We start from the raw sequence: 24,880 nt of genomic DNA, 5'->3' as shown, positions 1-24,880 counted from the left end.
ACGGTTGATTAAAAGTATATGGTTATATAACCTATGTTTCTATCGCTAAGAAATTAAACGTTTACATAATTTAACAAAAATAAACACAGATCTCATTAACGTTTGTTTCTTGTAGACTTAACTAAAAGATCATATTCAATAGAAGTAATTAATTATTCTCAGCCATTGGACTCTAATTCGGTACAAATAAAAGCGTTCTGTGTGGGGCCGGTGGGGCGCGGGCGGTCGAAAATGCAGCGACTGCTGAGAACATGGCTCAGTTGGCTCGCCGGATTCACAGCTGTCGGACGTGTGCGTTCCATTTTAATAAAATAAATTACGTACGTTCTTAGTTAACAGTCAATGCGTGGATTGAATCGCGAGTGTACAGTGACGATTAAATAATAATAAATGACGAATTTGTGATACGTGATGAAACTTTTTGTTTAATTTCCCAAGGATGTTTATCACTTTCGTAATTATCAGCTTGCTTGTAAAAGGTAATTCATATATTTATATTTTGAATTAAGGTATTTCCTTACAAATAAATCTTGAAAATACATTTTTCTTATACTGTTTTACATATAGGTACATGATAATAGTTAAAAGCACTGTGGTATAATATATGAATCTTTCATGATTTGTTGTAGGTGCTTAGATTACATACAGTAAGAAACTTGTACTTGAAATGTAAAATAAACAATATACACGAAGAGAAACGTATCCATAACTTTGCTATAACTGTTACTTATTTTTAACCTACTGTTTACATTTTTCTTTAAATTATTTTAAAGCTATAAAATTTTTGCTATTACAAATATAGCATTTAATATAATAATAGAGTTGAGTTAAAACAAAACAGTAAATAAAGAAGTGACATAACAAAAGTACAATTTTTACCTATTGATTAATCAATAAACAGTTAAATCATTTTAATTAAATGCATATTAAGCTTTATTTAAAATATACTTAGACCAGCGAGCTTTTAAATTAAAACTTTAAACATTAAAGTCGTAAAGCTAGTGCTCTTTAACTAGTTTATATGTCTATATTACTCATTCAAAGAGCACTTCTTTACTCCGATGCCGAACTCTAGGGAAATTTATTCATGTACATGCATTTATATAACTTTATTTACAATTTCATATTTGTATATTACATTAATTCAAGAGACCTGAATCATAGTTGAATTTTTAATATGTCATGTGTTCGTTTCAGTATTAAAATTTGTGTTTACAATTGGAGGAATCATTTCATTGAGTGGGTATCACTAGCTAGATAACCTTTCAATACCGCAAATAGCTTGTTCGCAGTAGCAAATTTTAACAGTTTCTTTGAACTCAATTAGGACGATTTTTCAAATAAAATTGTAAACCTGCGTTTTATCTAAATATTTATATCTGATATTAAATATTCATTGCAGTATGGGGTAAAACAATAGTTTGTGTAAAAAACTAAAATTTGTAATTGTCGAATACAATCAAATAGCCCAAAATCAATTAAATTGTTATCTAAATACTTAAAAATTACTCATTAAATGAATGTTTGTAATTATCATAAAAAGATAGATAGAGATTGTTAGTTTACATTTCGTAAGTTTTAACTTAGTCCTTCAAGCAAGCGTACTCTCAAAGCATTGCAACGTATACGGCTGTTCCTCTAGTATTGCGATTTTTTATGGCCGTCGATGATTACTTCTGTGTTCATATCATTTTTCGCTTCTCTAAAAATCATCACCATATTGTTCTGTAATAAATTATATTTCAATTGCATTATCAATATATCGATTTAACAACGGGGAAAAAACTTAATTGTTAAATAAACATTCACGAACTAGCACCTAGCCATGTAATTAAAAGTGTTTATTAAAATTTAATAAACCTTGATATATTCAAACTAGCTGTTCCTGTACAGACTCATCCGCGTGAAATTACCTAAAACTTCATTTTATTGTTAACATTTGTTAAAATTCTCAATTGCAAATATCAAAACTACCGTTACCATAATAATCTTGTGTCCTTAATGTCGGCAGATTGTAGTTTATGGTCCTCTTCCTAAATGTAGGTTTTCTTTCAATTTATTTACCCCCTAAGTTTAATAGCGTGAAAATATATAGCCTAAAGCGTGACGTAAGTGTACGACTTTTTGTAAAAAAAGGAATTATTAAAAAATATGCTGTATTTGCTGACATTTTAGGCAACAAAGAAGTGTGTGTTTACGCTTTATTATAATAGTACTAGCTGTTCCAGTGCGGCTTCATCCGCATGAAATTATGAAAAATTGATTTTGTTACATTTGTCAAATTATCAATAGCAAATGTCAAAATGACATGACATGACAAACATTCCTTGATGTTGGCAGCAACTTATGGTCTCTTGCCCACATTAGGGTTTTTATCCAAAACATTTACCCCCTAAATTCAATAGCGTGAAAATATATAGCTTAAAGCGTGACGTAAGTGTAGGGCTTTATATTAAGAAAAGAATCATTCAAAAATATACTGTAATAGCTGACATATTAGGCAACAAAGAAATGTGCGTTTAAGATTTATTATAATAGTATAGATAAAAGTATAGTTAAATAAAACGATAGTTTTGCATTACTCAAATTGTCAGTGAATTACTTTATTTACTTTACGTATTCGCTTTTTCCAAAGACACTGTCTTATACGAGGTTGAGTAAGATAAATGGCTCTTTACAAATAAGTAGATCATAGAATATACAAACACAATGAAAAGTATTTCGTATGTAACGGAAACAAGTAACATTTTTATGCTTAAAGTACTGAGACAAAACATGTTATCAATAAAATAACGTATTCCTTGAAGTCAGATTTATAAAACTGTACTTTTTGAGTAAGGACACGTGCTATGTGCGGTTACTGAAGCTGTTGTTATATTTGCATAATAAATAGGAAAGGATTACTATGGACTGTGTCGCATTCAATGAAACTTGTAACATTAACGCATTATGTTTTGCTTGCGTATTTTCTTTAGCCTACGGTGTAATCCTGTGTATTCATTGTAACTAAATACATGAGAACATTTATGTTCTATTTGTGGACTACGGTGTTCCCTTCAAATCGTCGTAGAAATTGTTCAATTTTAACCTTGAGTGATGTGACGTTTACACCGTGGTGACAGACATAACAATATTTTTATAATCAATCCCTGCGAGCACTGGTAAATGTGAATAGATGTTAGATTAGAAAAATAATAACAGACAAACTTAGGAAAAAAATAGCTCAGTAATGATAATGTTGTTAAAAGATGTATAAAAAATCAAATAACGCTAATAAAAAAGATTTAACAAATCATAAAAAAACATGTATAAAATATGATATATAAATAATAATTAAAAAAAGTAAAGCGTAAAGAATTTCATAAAACAGTTAAAACTAAAAGGCTACAAAATTGCTGCAAAGGAATAAAGCAGCAGGAATGTCAGAAAATTAAAAAAAAATGTTAAGGTTTCCGTTTCCGTTTCCGTTGTTATAGCTAAGTAATTAATAGACTTTGCTTCTATATTAATAAATGCAGAGGTGTAGTAACAATTTCGGCTGTTTTAATAAAATAAATACATACATATTTTACTATAAAAGCGTCGTAAAAATTCCTAACTTGTTAAGAAAAATAAGAATTGTGATAAAATTACAAGTTAAACAACTCCATAAAGCCTTTTAGAAAGAATTCCCCCGACTGGGGAGTCTAAATAGCCGAGGGTTAAAGTTATTTTGTGTAATATTATATTACTATAATACTTTCACTATGAAATAACTCAAGTTTAGTTCATGCTACGAAATTCGTAGATCCATTTTGCGTAGAACCGTTTTGCGTAGCAGTATTTACGTAGCACAATCACAGCGTGATCTTAAAATCAGACTGGCAATATGACAAAGTTATTATATTTTTGTTACATGTTTCCTTTTTATAATATAAACCAAAATTAATTAAAATTACGTTTATTACTTAGTGAATATTATAACATATTACTATTATATCCAAATTTATGATTTTGTTACAATATATTAATATAAATACATAATTTGTATTTTTGGATTTTTGTTTGTATTAAAATAACTCAAAACTACTGAGCTGATTAAAAAAATACATAATTAAACAGCTACGTTATCACTGAGTCAGAGAGCATATATTAGGCTTTGTTTTTTTTTTAATTTCACGGGGGCAAAGTCGCAAATAACACCTAACTTTTAATAAATCCAAATTGAGCTATAACGTAATATTTTGTCAAAACATGTGTGTAACATTTGTTCACAGAATCAATGCTACTAAGAATAGTAAGGGTAGCAGTACCATCATACAAAGTAAGGGGCCAGCCGGCTCAGTTGGATTGTGACTATGAGTTAGGGGATGATATACTTTATTCTGTAAAATGGTATCGAGATAACGAAGAATTCTATCGCTACATGCCTAAGTTCGACCCTCCAAAGCACGCGTATAAATTAGACGGAATAAAAGTCGATGTAAGTATGTTTATTTATTATGTTCTAGCAGATATAGTTATAGAGTAAAGTAAGTGTACCTTCAAAGGGTTGAGGAATATTTTACATAACTGTAATCTCAATTTGAACAGGTACAAGGGACGTCATTAATATTGGACAACAAACCCGAAACTCTTAACTAAAAGGGTTTGATTTTGTATTTCAATACAATTTCTTTTTTTCTGTATTAAGAGACAAAGTCCTATAATTTCTTTATAAAGTAGTGACTATTTTCGCAAACAAAGGGTTAGTTACAAGGCTATGAAAGGGTTGGAAGTCAGGGTTTTATTTAGACCACAATTTATCATAACTATTTCTGCATTAAATTTATGGATACATATATCCCTTAAAATAAAAGTTACGGGTTCAATGCGCAAGTCAGGCGTGTGTTTGAAATATAAGAGTAAGTAGTTAAGATAACTTGTCTGGGAGAGAACAACAAATCATTATTGACTTTTTGACTGTTGTTTGTATCAAATCGAAGTAATACGCTAATAATATTTCCAGTTACTTAAATCTGATGACCGGAGAGTTATATTACATCCAGTGACATTAAAATCAAGCGGTCAATATCGCTGTGAAGTGTCTGCAGAAGCGCCCAGCTTTGCCTCAGCCGCCGGTGAAGGGAGAATGGAAGTAATTTGTAAGTAGTAAAGTAGAAAGTTTAATAATAAACAGTAAAGTTATTATTTAATAGTTGACTTTATATAAGGAAATCTTGTACTCTAAAATTGATGTTTCCTTTTCTCTTTAAGAAAGTTTAGGATTTTTTGTGGTGTTCATATTATGCATCAATTAAATTAGGTATTTTATTATTGTAATCTGTTATAAAAGATGTTATATTTCTTCGCACAACAAATAGAATGTTTCCTTGAAAGTTCATACTTTTCGGTCGTTAAAATATTTCGATTCATGCACAGATTTGCCCCGGGAAGGGCCGAGAATAACCGGCAACCAACAAGAGAACAGAAGAGGTGACTCGATGTTCCTAAACTGCACGTCGGGTCGCTCCTACCCCGCGGCAATACTCAGTTGGGATATCGACGGTGAAAAGGTAACTTTGTTTGCTATACAAATTTGCCATTCATTAACCGGTGCTGATTTCACCCAAGTGAACAGAAAAATTCGGATTCATTATTTATTTATTTGGGAGTTTTAACAACCCTTACTAGACTTACGTTGGTTTCGAACATTACATTTTGTTAGGTTCGATAATTACTATTATGAGGTTTTTCTTTATATCTACACTAGCTGTTTTCGCGTGACTTCATCGCATGAAATTATGAATTTTTTTTTTGTTTACATTTGTCAAATTATCAAAATGACGTGACATGATGACAACCTTGTTTCCTTGATGTTGGCAGCAACTTATGATCTCTTTCCCACATTGGGTTATTTATCCAAAATATTTACCCCCTAAGTTTAATGGTGTTAAATATATAGCCTAAAGCGTGACGCAAGTGTAGGGCATTTTATTAAAAAAAAGAATTATTCAAAAATATCCTGTGATTGCTGATATCTTAGGCAACAAAGGGGTACCAGATTTTCATCGTAAATTATGTTGTACAAAGTTAATTTTAGAATATAATATTATTTATGGTATGAGAGTTGGAGCACTCTACCCATTATTGTTAATATTTGATGGGTGCTCGTACGTACGATATATTTAGAACAAATATAGTATCAAATGGCAGAAATAATGTATTTTATCTTTAAACCTACGCTGAAAATAATATCCTGCGAACGTAATATCCTGTCTGTAATTAACTTGTTGATACTTATTATGTTTACATTGCCTTTAAAATGTGGTATTTCATTAATAACTACAAAATTAGCTTTTATATGTCGAAAATTTTCCTTAACATTAACTTCGTAGTAGTTAAATTAAAAAAAACTACTTAGCTCGACTAAGTGTAAAACAATCATTCGATTGAGGTGTTTAGATTACCAATTAACTTAGTCACAACATGCATAATGAAGCTATTAAATACATTAGCGAATGTCACAGAAGTTTGTTTAAAAAGTAAACAGATATTTTTTTAATTCTTTTGACACTAGGTGACAGACCCAGCACTGCTAGTTGAGTACCCCCATATTCAACACCAGCACGGGTTGGTGTCAACCGCGCTGGGCCTGCGCGTGCCAACAGGCCGCACGATGCAGGTGCGCTGCACCGCGCGAGTGGCGCCCTCGTGGCGGGAGGGGAGTGAAGCTGTTGTTGGCAACAGCCAACTCGCTGATAGCAAAGAAGCCATGTTGTTAGGTGAGACATTTTAAATATGCCTTTTTAATTACAAGACATTTTTTTAACAGTTATATCTTTAAATATATTTGAACCTTGCAAAAAAATAGGTAGCTGATCACAAAGATAATATCGTCAACATTAACAATCATGTTATAGAGGTAATTAGTATAGGCAGAAACATAAAAAAGAACTATTGTACTAAAAGTTTCTTTTTGTTTCAGTGAAAAGTTCAAGCGGAGGGTGTACACTAAACGTAATGTTGTTAACACTTTCTTTTATTCAACTTCTTAGTTCTTTAATGCAATTAGAAACGTGATAAATTATCCCTTATCTTTTAACAGAACCTTTAGAAACGATCACAATTGTTAATAGTTTCGACTGAAAAAGTTGCGTAGTAAACCTGTTTAAGTCGTGCAGTTTTATTTCTTGCGTATTCTTAAGTAAGATAAAAGAGAATTTAAAAAATGTAAAAATGTTGTAATTAGTAGTAATGTTAAGAACAAAATACATATCTTTTTTAATTGCATATCTTATGTATTAACGTAATATTCATAATATTTTTGTTTTCAATATTTTCCGTAATGTAAGAAACTTTTTGCTTTCTATGAGGTAAAACCAGTAAGATATAATATGTAAGAATATATATAATTGTAAATATAAATTAGAACTGCCTTCTTAGATAGAAATACTAATATCTATAGACGTTGTAAATAATTGAATTAAAAGTTTTGTAATGATGTTGCTTATGGTATAAAAAATACGATCAAATGGGAAAAATAATTAGTTAATTTAATTTAATAATAATGTAAAATAATTACAAATTGCTTACACTTCTTATTCTGTTTCAATATGAATTAGTCTATTTTAAAATATTTATGTTACTTTAAATGTATTTATGTGTTTGCGTACTAACATTGTTGTTATATGAGTCAATTGTCTTCCTAGTTGCATTGAGCCAGGATTTTGTTTCTTTTTTTCGGTAATAACAGCAACTAAGTATCGATAGCAATGCAATTTTTGTAAGATGGAAGGAAGTTTTAAGAAAAATTTGATATGTTCTTTAAGTGCTTATGCTTACAAAAATTTCTAGCGATTTCTTAATTTTATTGATCCCACTGTAATGTAAATTAATTCAAAAGTTTGCTTTCATCGTTAAATTTTATGGTAGTATGTATTTTACTGAAGAATTTAGGTTGAAATAAAAATGTTTTATTGCAAAAAAGAATTTTATTTTCTCAATAATCCTAACATATAACACTAAAATCTATATGAAAAAAAATTATCTATCTATCATGTCATTGTACTACAATAAACTTTTTACATAAACAAAATTTAAATAATTAAGTATAACATGAAATTGTACCTAACGTTTGTTTCGTGGTTCATATAAACTACGACACAAAGTTTCTTACAAAAATGAAATGTCATCTTGGGACACAAGGAAGTACGTGTAGCGTGGCTTAGCGTCCGGCAGCGGTCATTACAAGCAGTAACAATCTCCGGTAGACACACAAACAATGACGTGGAAAACCACAACAGACTTGCCCCTTGTGACAATAACGTAAAATGAGTGCTGACTCACGTACTTCCGTAGGTCTACTATATTTAAGAATACAGGCAAGTACATATTTAAAAATAAAATGTAGCAGTATCAATGTTTTTGACTATTTTTTTTTTAATTTAATATTTAATAAATTTAATATTTTTTTGTTTAAAAAGGGATGGTAACTGAAATAAACTCTAACATTGTTTACGAGAAATATCAAATTGTTTGTTTTTGGTTCGAGAGATATAAACGAGAAAAGTCAATAAGAAATCAATTACCGAAACTGATACAAAAATAATGGATTTCTAAACCGGGAAATATTCACAAAGTCATTGTAATATAACTAAGTGAATCGTCTTCAAAGGTTTTTAAATCTTTTATCCTGACCATATTCTACAAATTGCCGAAGCTTTATCTTTTTAAGGCTTTTGTCAGCAAAATTGCACACTCGATTACGACATCTCAACAATATTTCAAATCGGATTTGACCCTCATTTATGAATTGTTAGCTTCATATTCCATTCTATCGATTTAATTATTGTTATTTGAGAGATGTCGACATCTGATATCTATCATATTAATGCTTCGGTAATTACTAAAGATAATAAATAATTCGCTATTTTCTTCTTGCGGAAAACTTTCTTGAACCTCGGCTCATCTGTCACAAACGGCAATGAAATGTAAAGTTTCTAGAAGCATTATCTCATTCATTCCATGCGATTTTTTATAGACACTTACGTTATTATAAGTGCACGGGAGAATTCAAATCGATAATAAACATAACTGCACATGAGACAACACTAACTAACCCCAGTAAAGGTGTGAAACCTCCAATTTGATAACTATAAAGCAATTAAGTTTGATAGACGGGAAAATTAACGCTTATAAAGCGAAATATGACACTGTCTTTAAGCCTATGTCGATGTAATGGCTCACGCAAAGAATAATTTACATAAAACGACTTGTGCGACGAGATTCATCGGAATAATTAAAGCGCCAAAATATCAAGAGCTACGTCTCTACCTGTGTTAAAATAAAATTCGGAGTGCAAATGAATGGCGCTAAACTCGTTGGAGCTCCAGTTTTAATGGGCACGGCATAACACGCATTGCGAGTTAATAACAGAGGCCACGCGAAGGGGAGAGCCTATTACCTACGTGTTAAATGCGTGAACATTGTGCAAATAATTTTGTTTCAGAAATGTTTCGCGGCACAGAAAAGTTTTAATGAGCCATTAGCACTTAATGTCAAAGAATTGTCGTTGTAACAAAGTTTTTGTTATTATTCTCAATGGATAAAGAAAATAAGCTATTTTATTTTACGTTATGTTTTTATTAATAAAAATATTAGTGATCATTCATAGGCAAAATTTGAACATAATTCAATATTTTTTTACTGATTAGAATAAGCTGTTTGTACTTCTTCCAAAAATTAACTCTGCATCGTTGACGTTCACCCATTTGCGCCATTTGCTTAAATAGCAGTACAAAGTTTTCCCTTTACGTCTTATTACAAATATTTGTACCTGGATTATCGCACATTTTTCCGCTATATAAAACTGTTATAAACTATTGTTAAAAAGCACCACGAATAAAATGACATTAAAGTATTTTGCCAAATTACAATAAGAGTCAACTAGAAATAATAAAAACCGTGTTCAGTATAAAAAGTACATAAACCTTAGAATGATTAGGGTTTGCTACTAAATGGGTCTAGTTTATTCTTATCTGCATTTGTGTGGCCGTACCGACAACTTGTAAAAGCTGATAGGGCGGCGGTTTAGTGGCCACGGAGCGGCCGATATCAGGCCAAGTAGCGCGGCAGCCGAATGGCCAGATAATCTGATTACAGAGTACCAGTCGTGTTTTGTCACGCAATACAGCCCTAAGACAAGTTTAACAGTTACGCTGAAAGGGACAGTTGGCTTGTTAGTTGATCCCACTATTACAATTTCGAAACGACCCCTTTATTACAAGACATGTTTTGTGTGAAGGCATTATTACATTTAATTTACGTAAACGAAAGTTGCCTTTCATAAAGTTGAAATGTTATTGTTTGTGCAAATAAACATTGCCATCGCAAGACTTTTTACGTAATAAATATAAGATTAACCTAAAAAGAAAAAAACTAAAACAAATTTAAACAAATTAAATAATACCGTAGGTATTTAACTCTATTTTTTTATAATATAAAAAAATAATAATTTGGTAAAAGGTCATGAACAAAAGAAAGACGTTTAGCAACAAGTTTTTACTATGTATTTATTTTGCAAGAATATCGAGACTAAATAAATGGAAATTATGTTTTCAAAGACAAATACATCAGTGAAAGTTTCTGAAACGTTGTGTATGAATACATGCCCTTACGAAATATTCAATATTATGGAATAAGGTCAACATGACATTTGTTGGGCATTTACATTCCGTTGGGGTTATAGGGAATACAATAGATACTTACCACGTAAGTAATAGCATGTGTAGTTATCACACAACGTATAATAATTTTTACCTTTCCCTCTAACTGTTTAATACTCTTTGCCAAAAAATCTCGTATATTTATTGCTTAAATATGCTACATTTAAAATTCATTATTGTTCACATATTTTATAACAAATTTCTGTTTATGTTAAAAATTAACTAGTAAAGTCAAATACAACTCCTATTATGTCCGTGGCACGTTAACTAGCGCGGTATAAATGACAAAGTGTCTGTAGGAAAATGTTTGCGCCTACTTCGGTCATTAAAGGGCGGTTCGTGTGAAAAAAATATGTCCTTCGTGTCGTATCTCACAAGAATGGTGATCGATGGACAATGGTCACGCAGCCGAGGCGCACGCGAGTCGTGTCCACTCATTCTTTAGCTTGCCTTCTGACACTTAGTTCGTAGATTACGGACATAAAAATGCCCACCGTGCCTCTTCGTTACCATCGCCGACTTCATTAAACAGATTAATAGAATCTTTTTATTAAAACGCCTAAAAGCTGTCTCTATTTTGTTAATATATTAACTTAAAAAAATATGTATACTATTTTCGAAATTGAAAGCAAAATAAGAAGCGATGAAATTGTTTAGCGATCACTCACTATTAAGAATGATCACAGCACACGTTGCTAGAAAATAAACAATTAACCTATTTATCATAAAAATAAAGTTTCCTTGTTCAAAATAGTCATCCATGCAATAGCTACTGATGCTGGCTATAACAGCTTTGGTTTCAATTTTATATATAGCTAAATAAAAATCCGTAATACTTAAAGAAAAACATACAATACAAATAAATACAACAATTACAGTAAATCTTTCATATCGGTCTAAGAAACCTGTAGTTGAATTATTGGAAAACGGTAAATAAATCTCTTCTGAACGAGGATAAGAGGATCATTAAGACCCATCTCTCAAAACGTCGCTTACTTCACGATTCCTTTGTGATCTTTGTAATTAATAGGCTTAATATTTTCATATATTACATTATCTTATATTTTCCCTTTCAATGTAAGACAAGGTGCCTCTACCTGTACATATTTAATCCTTATTTAAAAGACCGTGTTTTTGGCAATCACATTTGATATAATTTTAACACAACTGTTATGATCTCAAATATTAAAAATGTGTCTATTTTACAACCATTTAAACAAAGTAAACGAATAAACACAGAAATGACGTCACAGAAACGGAAAGAGAGACATTAAAGGTTTCAATTACGCACGAGCGTGGCATTCCTCCCTTGTTAATCTTTAACAATTATTTTTATGTTTTTGTTAGAAAGATTCCTTTTATTTTTTCATTAGTTATAAGGCTATCTTTGTTGTCTTTATTTCTGATTGAATTTTTTATGTCATAAATACATAATTTTAAACGTGTATATTAATAACTAGGATTAAGTCTGGTGTTGTGAGCAAGTGTGCAAAACGAACATAAAATTAATTACTGATTTAGTGTTTGGTCAAAAGTATGAATGAGCGTCTTTTCCATTTTTTTCTCTCATTAAACTTCTAAGAACGTCCGTTAACTGTATAAAAATATATAAGATTAAGAACTTAACAAGATATCCTAAATTATAAAAACAGGCGTATTTTGTTTCAAATACTCTTACAACGTACATGAGATAATCTTTATATAAGATGGGCTTATCTGATATACGACACTGCCGGCCTATCAAATTCGTGTACAAATGCGACCCGCAATAACAAAACAACGACATAGCTTTAATTTTCTAAATGAGAAACAGACGTTTCTAATAATTACATGCCTTGGAATGTGATAATAAAACTATTACATTTGAAAAATTTAGTAATCTTACACAGTTATAATTCTCAAAAAAATCGTCACAAATATGTAAAAATATGTTACTTATTCAGAGATATCAAAATTAAATTTAATCTTAATTTTTCATTTAAGTTATTACTTAAAACTACTATACTAAACTCATCGTAGTAGAAGACAATCAATAAAAATGTAGCACTCATGCATTTTTTTCAAGCAAAAAGAATTAATTTAATGATCATTTGGCTGGGGTAAAGGCTGCATACGAAGTTAGCGGGGACGATGCAACTATCAAGACGGGGCTTTCATAATATTCCCCCTCGTACATAATTTAACTTTAGGTAGTCACGTATTTTCGAGTAGCTTCAGTCCGCTTTCGCTTATGAATAAGTAAAGGAAAAAATGTCCGTAGCAATTGGAGGTAAGTTCGTAGGAGTTTCTTTTTAAATTTCAAAAACGTATATGTTCTTCAGTTAGACTAAAATGCATACAGTTGGTTAAAATTTTCTGTTACTCTTGGATATTGTGCCAATTATTGGTAAAAGTTAAATTGGATTACTTTAGTAAGTTTAAGTACAAATAGTACATAGCTATTTTGTTACAAAACTATTAAGATCGTAAAACATAATTCAAAAATATTGTTTGTGCCGTTCAAACGGGTTCGGGTCCCGCGGCACAACCTACCCTTGAACTACGATTGCATCAGAGGGCATAATATTGTAAACGTAAGATGAAATGGTACTCACCAGCTCGATGAATTGCCTCACCTCCTTCAGGTGCCCCATCTCAGTCAGTGTCAATAGAATCAAAGTCTGTTTCAGTCAAGTCTATAGGCCCAGCGATGCTGCCTGAATATGTACCAGTAATTTCGAACGCGAAACCGAATTTAGCGACCCCGTTCGGTACCGAAATCGACACGCCTGTTGTATCTTCGCGTTATACAAAGAGCAACTCTAATCCGCACAAGTGTTGGCGACCGTCTTGCTCGGCTGCTCGATTCCGACCTTTTTTCGCACCCCTCTCCGCAGGCCCCGCGCCCGTCCGTAGTGGAGAGGGTTTATCCATCTACCCGCCCGTGCGGGAAAAATAAAATAGGCGCGCTTACCCGCACTAAACCCGGGGCGCGAAATACAAAATTATGTTCGTATGACTGCATACGATCTGTACCGAACATTGTTTAATGCTGACTTCAGAGTTTGGTCTTTCTTTATTTTAGACTAGTACTTTATGAGCGCAACGTAAATTAATAGGTAAAAAATGAAAAATTGATTACATTTACGTTCGACATTGCAATGTATTTACCGCATAATAGCAAACGGAAGCCAATAGTCGAATTACGAAGGCGGGCCGGGCCGGTCCACGTGCCCCACTATTGCTTCCCGAGCAAACAAAGATGCAATAAACCCTAGCGAGACGATTGTAACGCTCCTACTATCTTAATAGTGCTTTTATCCGGCGGGCGGGGTTACACCATGTCTTTGTGAACGTCTTTGGGCCTTTGTCTGTTTCAGCTGTATTTTATTTCGTGCTCGTAATATGTTATAGTGAAATTGACAACCCTTCCCACAGCAGATGTTGCGGTCTACTTAGGGTTGTCTCTTACAAGTTATTAAAAATTTAATAGTTGAACTTTTTTTTTATTTTCTCTTGCAAGCTTTAGTGGTTCATGAGAAGATGTCAATTTATTTTAACATTTTCTGTGAACCTTAAATTTTGTCTTTTAGAAAGTTACTATCGAGATTGATTTACTAAAATTATAAAACGGTATAGGTACTCTAGTTTCTTCGTTTAAATTAACATAACTGCCGTTTCACCCTGTTTATTTATTTTTGACCCGTAAACTTTGTCTTACAAATTAGAAAACAGGCTGAAAGTTTGAAGTTCTTTTTCACAGCCTATTTCTTCTTAAATAAATTACTGTTTGCGAGAAAAGTCGGGTGTCGGTGGAGCACTTTTTCCAAATGTATGTTAATGAAGTCCCGGGTACGCAATCCCTGGCGACGCGTAAATAAATTATGTTTGAAACACGATGTACTGTGAATACTGGCCTACAGATCTGTGCTGCAGTCATAAAACTGTTCCTACACTATGTTAGCAATCTTTTGAGCGATTTTATGTATGATTCCAATAAATATAACATTACTAGCTTTCACCAGCGAATCCGTACGCGTGGAATAAAAAAAAAAACAAAAGTAAGTAGCCCATCATCAAGATCTGTTCAGAAGTTTTGGCTTTAACAAACATCCATTCATCCATCTAAACTTACGTGTTTATATCATTCGAGTTTCTCTATACTAATATTACAAAGAGGAAAGATTTGTATTTTTGTATGTATTGAAATAACTCAAAAACTACTAGGCCGATTTTAATAATTCTTTCACCGTTAGAAAGGTAATTTATCTGTGAGTAACATAGGCTACATTTTTTTTAATTTCACGCTGGCGAAATCGCAAGAAACAGCTAGTTACCATTAAATTGCAAACATAAGTATTATTAATATCCAACCATTATCTGCCAAATTGCATCAGAGTGAGAATAGAAAATAGACAAGGAAACCAGTGCTCAACACAATTAAATGAGACATACTTTGATGAAGTTAATTACAATAATTCTGCAGTTGTATTCTTTTTTATTTAAACTGCAAGAAGAAAAATAAAAACTGAAGGCAAAAGTCGTCGGCAACGTTACGTGAAGAGTCTCTTGGGCTGACAAGGGACATAAGTACCATTTTGTCACCGCACCACGAACTGTGCTGAAAGGAGTTTTCTTCTGTTACTCTTTATTTATTTCAAATTGTATAATATTTAACAATATAACTGTATGTGGAAATTATTACATTATTTTACAATTCATGATGATTTATTTATGTTGTTGATTAAGATAAAGTTTTCCACATCTCAATAAATCTCGTTAATAGGAGTTATGAAAAATGCGATTGTTATAATTTTGTTTTTCATATATGAAGTAAGAAAGCTTTTTGAAATGTTTTCTTTCTTCGCAACAATGTGAAACAAACTTAAAAATTGCCGTTTATAATACCGCCGGTTGGTGATTGCGGAAATTTATTATCATACTTTGCGCTTTGAAACTTTTAACTGAAAACATAAATAAACAAATTCTGTAAGACGCTCTGTGGTTCGGATGCCAGTGGACTTGAGCCCATTAGTACATACAAAATAAAAAATCTGTATGTATTGTGATACTTTTTACACCAATAATTTTATAAATTTAAGCATATAATATTATTTTAGTTATACAATCAGCCCTAAAGATTTCGAACTCAGTGACACAAATAAACGACGTTGATGGAAGTGATTACGTCATTCTCCTTTAAGCACGTGTCCCGCCTCCCGGACACGTGCGTAGGCAAGTTGGCAAACACACTGCATAAGCTGACGTACTTATTCACCATTATTAAGTGTTGCATAACATTCAGGAAATCTCGATTCCAATGACATTCGTCACTTTTAAATCGGCTAAACTATAAACATTACAAGATAAAAACAAACATACATTAATATTGAGCAAAGATTATCTTTTGTGAGCAAACCTATATGGAAATGCATATTTCATCTGAAATGGTATTTTAAATAGGAAAGATTTGTATTTTTTATGTATCGTATACATTTAAAAACAAATAAATTTATTTCAAAAAGTGTTTTGCCATTTGAAAGCTTATTACTAAAAAGCTTTTTTTTTAATTCCGCGCGGAAAATCGCCGACAAAAGCTATTCCATTTATAAAAGCTAATCACGTAATAAATTTTGGTTTTCCCAATTATAAACCTTTGCTTTTAATAAATCCTTAAGCCAATGCATGTCATAAAAAGGTGGTATGGAAGGTTTTGTTGCTACTCGCGTTGAGTGCGTAATCCTAGCAATTTGTTACACTGAATAAGCCATATGTCCCTAATAATACGTGACGTTATTATTTTAGGATTACCGTAGCATGAGGTTGTCGAAGAACCCGGGAAGCTATTAAATGTATTTTTTATCTCTTAATAATAATAGAAAAATATCAATAAATGCAAGAAGAACATTACATTAAAAAAATAACTTTAATAACGTTAAAAAAAGTAATGACTTTAAACCATTTGATAGTCTATTAGGTTCAATAACTTCATGAAATGCGTTTCCGAACTACGTAACTCGAGTTTTAGTCTATTGAAACTTAATTTAACCTAACACTAATGAATCACTAGGTGTTTTTGATTCTTGTTTATTTTTGCTTGAAATTGTAGCAGGGGGACGAATACGTACAATTATATGATTTTGTTAACGGCGGACGGCAGTCCGCAGTTTTCGCTTGTTTCCTCGACGAACGACTTCGTTGAGTGAGTGGGCGAGTCGAAAGCTGGTGTTGCCACAGGCGTCCGACAATTTTATCTTGTCTATTGGTAGTTTATTATATACAGTTGGTAGTTTATTACTTTATAAATTATTATTTAGTAAATTAATTATTGATTATTTTATTTTACATTTTAAACACTAGGTAACGATAAAAATTAAACCGGTAGGTCCCGGAGCCTCACTAGTAGGACTAGAGGATGGCCACCGAGGGGATTTTGTGGATATAACCCTACATAACTATTTTCCAATCCGGGACAAAGTGTCTTTATTAATCTGTAAACGCCTCTTCAAGGCAAACACTGGCCATTCAGTCACAAAAAAAGTGTCTTTATTAATATTTCCACCGCGAAAAAAAAAATGGTAACGATAAAATAAAGGGAAACTTCAGAAACCCAGCATAAGTGAATTTACAAAAAGAAAATTGTATTAAATGACGATTAATCAAATGTTTCTATAGATACCAACAAAATCAATCGTATGAACAAGTTTCGAAGTAATTTATTTCCATTAGCGATGTTCAAAGCCTCCCTTCGCGAGCCATCGATTGTGTAAAGACACGCAATAATGAGCTTAAGTAGCGCCGCTAACATCAAAGTTATCAGACCAGTCTTTCTAACAAAGTAATTTATAGCAAGTAAAACTTAAATAAAAAACATGTTAAATTAATAAAACTGAAATTTTATTTAAGTGTCATAAAACATGGTCATATATGTCTCAGTGGATTAAGCACTTGACTTGTAATCTACAGGTCTTGGGTTCGAACCCCACCATGTACCAATGTGATTTCGGATTTTTCGAATTTTCGAATTTTCATATGTACATAATTTACCCGACGTTCTTATAGCGATGGAAAACATCGTGATGCAACCTGCATATATCGGCGATGAAATTCAAAGATATGTGTGAAGTCAACCAACCCGCAGTGGGCCAGTCACCATAACTTAGGGCAGGCTCCGAGCTCCACGGTGGAGACGTATAGCGAGCTGGTGATGATGACAACATGGTCATGGTAAATTAAAAAAGAAACAATGATAATTTTCGTTTATGCTTGTTGTCTGAAATTTCCATTTACCACATTACCTATTAATCTTTTACTACTAGAGTTAAGTAAGTTTCAACGGAGTCAAACTAAAGTCACTTCGAAAACCCATTTGATGAAGTTATCGAACCAAAAACAATAACGATTGGTTTTAAGACGCTAGGAAAACCGGCTATAAATGACATAATACTAATATTCTACTAGTAAATACGAAAATCTCTGTATCATCAAAACGCCTCAAAGGATCTCGAGGAAATTTTGTACAGATATAGAACATAGTGTGGAACAACACATTGGATTCTAAGTTTTTCTTTCCAGCAGACGAAGTCGTGGTCAAAAGCTAGTTTGTAGATAAAATAACTTGTGATATTAATACATTCTGTATGTTAATTAATATTTTCAAATTTTATCAAAATACCTTAAGCCGTTTAGGCTACAAACATCTATCCATCCATCTAAACTTTCGCATTTATAATATTAGTATGATTAGTATGATAAAAATCATATATCTGACAATCAAATATATCAGAGTAAAAAGCCAAACATTCGAATTTTTTTGATTTATCGTAACCTGCATTTCCATTTGGTTCGCCGACAATCCATTATTCTACGTCAGGGACACGATAAAGGATGCGTCCCTAAAAATGCTTCGCTCACGGCACGTACAAATCATGAATACAACAATTGAATATCATACGTAAAAAATTAGATTCTTCAGATGAAACCGAAACGACAAATGTTGCTTCGATGGATGGAATAGACGAGCAAATTGAGTAACATTCACTCTAGTAATCTTATCTTTTTACCCTATACCACGAAAAAATGTGCTATAAATCTACATCATCTAATTGTTTTTTAAAACAAAAATCATAACTAGATCTGTTGATCTATTGGGAACATTATTTTGTACATTTGCATCCAGACTAAAAAGAATTATCTATTAACCAAACAACTTTTTAAAACCCTACTAACTGTTCTACATAATCCGCATAACATAAATAATAAACATTTCGAACAAAAAATCAGTCCATTTATAACAGAGTAATTAATAATCCGAACACCAAAACCCTTTCAAAAGTGAAAACATCCTAAAAAGTTTTGGTCGTCGAGATATTTTTGATAATTGAGAGTGGAGTACCAAACGGCTTCATGTTTACTTTCGACATAAATCATGAGAATGTGAGTCAAATATCAAAACTTTGTGATTTATCATAATCTGAATTTTGGTAGCGAAGGAAAAACGGCCTCCCATTATTTTATGTCATACACACGACAAGGGAGGCTTGTTGAAATGAAAAAAAATATTCAAATTTACAAATACGAATTGATGTCGTAGCGGGCCATTTACTAATTGATTACAGTCACCTTATTTCGAAAACTTACATAGTATACGTGTAAGTATGTAAAAGTTTTATATTTTGTTATAAGGAAAATAAATCTATCTTTATCTTTTAAATACCGAGTCTGGAATATTTTAATGAAATTCGTAATGTGGAGAAAAAACTCTACAGCAAAAATCTAGTAAGCAAGATCGTCTGGCAAAGCCTTTATTTCAAAAACAATTATTCTAGTCTTAACAAATATTTGAATGATAAACTAAAACCTATAAAGGCTATTGAGGTCAATTTAAATATGCTTTGAGAAAGTTAATTTGTTCTTAAGATCTCTTGAACAGTTGAGAGATCTTTTAAATGGACGTTTAATTAAACTCTCAATACTAATAAATTTAAAACCGCAGGCTCGCTAGATGAATAGGCAAGCAAACGTTCTAAACAATTTATGCCCACACAAATTCTTTGTTCCATAATTATAAAGCTAAAAGACGTTGCTTAATTAACTTTTTACCCCAAAATATTGAAATAAAAGCTGGCATTATATTATTATTACTTACAAAAATATCTATTAACCGATTGCTTAGTTAAAAAGTAAAAAACGAATTTATAAAGTATGAAATCACGCGTATGAAGTATATTTTTTATCTTAATATTGCATCCAATGTATGGAATCAGGAAACAATGGCAATTAAAACTATAAATTGCGCTTGCAATATCATCGGTCTCGCTAATCGATCTCGGATCACACCATAAAGCATCAACACGAGATAAAACGATCACCTACTAAAGTCAATGGTATTAGGGAATTGTCCAAATAAAACCTAAAAGTTGCAAGATAAAAATAAGTGATTGTCAAATTATCCGATACTAGCTTTCTGCCGCGACTCTGCATGTAATTAAAAAAAAGCAAATATAAGTAGCCTACATGTTTTTCCAGACTTTGCTCTACATCTATGACAAATTTCATCGAAATCTTTTCAGTGGTTTAGGCGTTACAATGTAACAAACATCTAAACTTTCGCTTTTCTGTTATTAGCAAGATTAGGAGTTGATGAAACACATTACGCATATACAAAATTAAAAATGCTTATTTACAATTTTAACTTCCGTGTTTTACACATTAATGTAGAGGGTTGTGTCTACACAGCAATTACGCACATGGATGGCGCAAAACGATCTTTTTAACAGGCAGTGATTAAATGCGTGAACATGTATTATAAATCTAATTAATCGAGAGTCCCCGAGGTGATGAGTTAACAGCAAACAGTCGTAAATTTAAGGCGACTCTTCACTAATGAGTTTCTGATGTAAACAAATTTTGTGACCGCTTGAAATCTCGTCGTCCATCGAAACATAATGATTTAGATCAGCTTTTATCAGATTGGTTAGGACACGTCATTTGAGGTTAAATTTACAATGACTGGAACATATTTCTTAGCCCTTTTACCAGTATCTAAGAATACTGACGAGAAAACATTTTAAGTAGTTGTTAATAAAAAAATATAGGACCAAATATCCCTACGACACTCCAAGTAAAAAGTCAAATAGTATCTCTCACTATTTGACTGGAATATTTCCATATGATTGTTTGCAATATAAAAATAAGTAAAAACGAATTTTCTTTTCTCTAGCTTAATGCCAATTGTTTTCAAAAATGATTCATAAATAAAAAAAAATGTATTCTATTAATAATGTTGAATAGACGTACGATTTTGTCGCAAATATTAACGCTATTCTCAGGTGGACATTGTCTGCAAGTGAATTGAGCTTCCGGCGGTATTCCATTCTATTTCCGTTTCCGCACGAACGGAAATGAATTCAAAACACCCTGTAGTGCATTTGATAGGCAGATATTGCAGGAGCAACAGGAACCTTATCATGATATATTCTGTATCTGAAACCTAATTTCATGCCTTTATAGAAATTAAATGAACGTCGAAATAATTTTCAGAAAATACGTAGTTCATTAGCGTTTTAAAAATGTAAATGAAAATTTACAAGTATTTACGAGTAGTAACATATTTTTGTGTTCATTACTCCCTTACATTTTTAAAGATTCTATTATATTAGCTATACTAAATTACAAGCAAATTATGTCATTTTCGAGAATTAAGAAACATTTTTAGTTTTATTTTTTATAACTAAACTAGAATCTATCGTGTAGATTTGATATTAATAGATTAATTTGCATTCAGGGTGTACGTATTGGCGGCGAGGCCTTTACGTCTACGTCTTCCCTTTCCTGAGCCGCTAACACGTATTGACTACAAACCTATCCACCGCTACCGGTCTTCAGTCCAATCTGTATCCGTGTATCTGTATACACACAGAGACGTTTGCTATTTTTATGTAATATGTACAAAGACCTTCGGGTCAAATTACATTCTTTTTAAAATACTTACAGATACAAGTTCTGTGTAAGTCTTCGGAAATTAATTGACTGATAATGAAATAGACTATCAGTAAAACAAAGTAGGTTTGATAATTTAAATATAACATTTAAGGGCAGAATTACTTAAAAGGGTGTTGTTCAAAATACCCTTTCTTTGTTAAAAATGATACAAGTTAAATAACAAAACTCGCTAATCCCGCACAGAAAACACCTCGGTAGTTTAATTATCAGATTGCGTGACTTACCTTCATCGCTGTTCTTAGGTACTTGATAAGAAAGTGCGCAAAGGGTTACCTTTATAAAACTAATCTTTTAAGTATACACGTTGATCTGCTACCGCTTTTATAAACATTATTATGATAATGTTGGCTAATTCAAAATATATCAAGATTATTTTATATACTTTTGACTATAAAGACGTTTTCTTATCATTTTTAATGTTTCAATTCTTCACCAACTTACTAGACGTCCCCACCGAGGGTCTCGGAGCCTGCCCTAACAAGAGATGACTAGGCCATAGTAAACCACGCTGGCCAAGTGCGGGTTGGTTGTCTTCACACATATCTCTGAATTTCTTCGCCGATATGTGCAGGTTGCATCACAATGTTTTACTTCACCGTAAGAACGTCGGGTAAATTATGTACATATGCAATTTGAAAAATCGAAAATCACATTGGTACATGGCGGGATTCGAACCCACGACCTGTAGATTGAAGTGTTCGAACCCCTCAACCGACAACAGCCACCGACGCTCAATAGCTCATTTTAATAGCTTTTACTTATTTTAGACATTCATAATTCTGACCCATTAATGCTATAAATCCAAAATTACAGTTTCAGTCTTAAAGTCTGTAAAAATAACTTTGAATATTTTTATCGTATTACGGATATAAAAATTTATATAGGTCAGGTTAATAATAACGTGCTAAGTATATCTGTGTCACAGATACACTAAACGCTATTTTCGAAGATAGAGAAAATTTAGGTGCTCTTAACAACTGTGTGTTTTGTGAAGTGTAATTTTTAACTTGAAATTGAAATAAAAAAATCATCGAAGTATAAAAAAGTATAAATTTAGGTTTTGCTCGTGTATGCCATTTTAATTTATTTTTTAAAACATCGCAACGCAACCTTTGAATCTATTTATTTCTCGATGTCAGTTGCCAGAACTTATTGTCCCATAATCACTAAATTAGGTCATCAATTGGAACGACCTTAACAGACAGGATAGTTGTTATAAAAATAAAAAGCGATCTTGTTTTACTTAAAACGGTATTAACGTAATAAGCATAAGATTTTGGTTCTCGTAAAGTCTGACATTTCAGTATAGAAGCTGGAAATTATAAATTTGTAGCTTTCGCCCGCGACTCTGTCCTGGTGGAATTAAAAAAAAGCAAGTAGCCTATGTGTTCTCTCAGACTATCATCGACATCTGTGCAAAATGTGATCGAGATCCGTTCAGTGGTTTAGGCAACAAACTCCAACATCTATCCATATAAAGTTTCACATTTATAATATTAGTAAGAAACTATGACCAGTATGATTGAATGTAGAATTGTTCTGTTTGTACACCTTATACTAAATTAAAATGAATTAAGTTCACCTTAAGTGCTAAGTTTATAACTACTGAGGTTAAAGTTACCCGTATCGATTCTTAGCGCATGCCAAGACCTTCTGCAATTTTCGAATTAATGGTTTCCGGGGCCGGGTATTTTGAGATCTCGCCCTAAATTAGAAACTGCAAGACGGGTAACGGAGGCTTCCGGGATTAAATTAGAATTTATACAATTATAACAGAAGTTTACTTTAACATCTTTCAGCTGTAAATAACAATTGAAATCAACTTTTTAAATCAATTTATGTCATTGCATACTTACATGTCACTGCATGTTATAAAATAAAGTATTCTTGCCGTGTTTAAACAAGATAAAATCCAAACTTACGAACGGATATTCTTACAAAAGTAATTATATTCAGAACTTATGTAAGAAATATCGCAACAAACAGCTATGAATAAATTGAATAATAGCCACTTACCATTTCTGCAGTGTCATTTCTCTGAAGGAATTTCTTTATAAAGTAAGTCTAATTTGATTATATTCCGAGCACGTATCAAAAGCTATGTTGCTCGCAGGAACAATCCGATAAAACGAAATTCGTGCATTGAATGATCTTTTGGAAGTGTCTTATTTAAAAGAAATAAATTGTGTAATTTAAATAAAAGAACAAGGTGGAAACAACGAAAGATTCTACCTATTTTTCAGATCTGAAGTCTATCATGAATATTTACGTGACAGACGCGAGAACGTATTCGTAAAGTCATCGACAAAAATTGTGTGAGATTCGTTGGTGTATTTTACGCGCGATAAGAGCGCTGCACAAATTCTGTGGATGTCTTTACGACGTTCTCACCAATATTCGTGATAAGTCCTTAGGTAACAAACAAATGCAAACAAATTTTATTTGTTGTAAATTAATTTAATAACGTAACAAAATTTTAAAAATATTGCTTTCATTAATTTCAGTTTTAATACTGTCACGTTATAGGTAGTGGTAAAACGTAATAATTATAATATCAAGTTAGAATTCAGCTTAAATTGACTTAAGAACTGATATTTAACTACGTTCTTGTCTTAGACCGTTCTATCACTTATGTAAGTTAGATTAAACTAAGTTAAATTTAAGTCAACGTCAACGCTATAAGCTCGTATTACTGAAGTATATTCTGATCACGTAACAATCGTTGTGTCGCCAAGGGAGACTGTCCGAGGTCGAGAAAATTGTGAGATGTCTTAACGATGTTAACCGAGCGGTGGCTAAGTGCTACGGCAAGATTTTAATTACGTTTGTCTAATCCAATAATACGACACGTTGTTACTAACACATAACGCTTTTCTAATGCAATAGAAAACTTATTAATGGAAATAAAAATTATGGAAACGTTATATAATGTTGGATTATTGAATAATAAGTCAATTTAACTCTTTAAAAGATAATAACAATCTTTGATTGTTGTTTAATTTGAAAATAAATGAGATAAAGGTTAAACTTTTCTACCATCGGACATGATAATATTTACTACTAGCAGTGGCCCGCGACTTCTTTCGCGTGGTATTAGAAAACATACGAACCATATAAATAACAAAAAGCTACGTATCCCTCAGGAACCGGATATTTCTCGGGGATGAACCTTATCACATGTATACTCTAGACTTTGTTTTATATCAGTGCCA

General features: G+C 32.0%; 1 protein-coding gene across 1 annotated transcript; it reads left to right on the top strand.

Annotated features, from left to right (window-relative positions):
- Positions 1 to 275: 275 nt before the first annotated feature.
- On the top strand, positions 276 to 7,228 carry LOC106105516. Its single transcript, XM_013285879.1, has 6 exons — positions 276 to 479; positions 4,257 to 4,462; positions 4,988 to 5,123; positions 5,401 to 5,534; positions 6,539 to 6,743; positions 6,947 to 7,228. The coding sequence occupies exons 1-6, from the start codon at positions 440 to 442 to the stop codon at positions 7,039 to 7,041; spliced, it is 816 nt and encodes a 271-aa protein (XP_013141333.1). The 5' UTR covers positions 276 to 439; the 3' UTR covers positions 7,042 to 7,228.
- The last annotated feature ends 17,652 nt before the right edge of the window (positions 7,229 to 24,880 follow it).

The sequence above is a fragment of the Papilio polytes genome, unplaced genomic scaffold (assembly GCF_000836215.1).
Source record: "Papilio polytes unplaced genomic scaffold, Ppol_1.0 DF822845.1, whole genome shotgun sequence".
NCBI classification, from domain to species: domain Eukaryota; kingdom Metazoa; phylum Arthropoda; class Insecta; order Lepidoptera; family Papilionidae; genus Papilio; species Papilio polytes.
The sequence above is the reverse complement of the archived record's forward strand: the minus strand, read 5'-3'. Positions and strand labels throughout refer to the sequence as shown.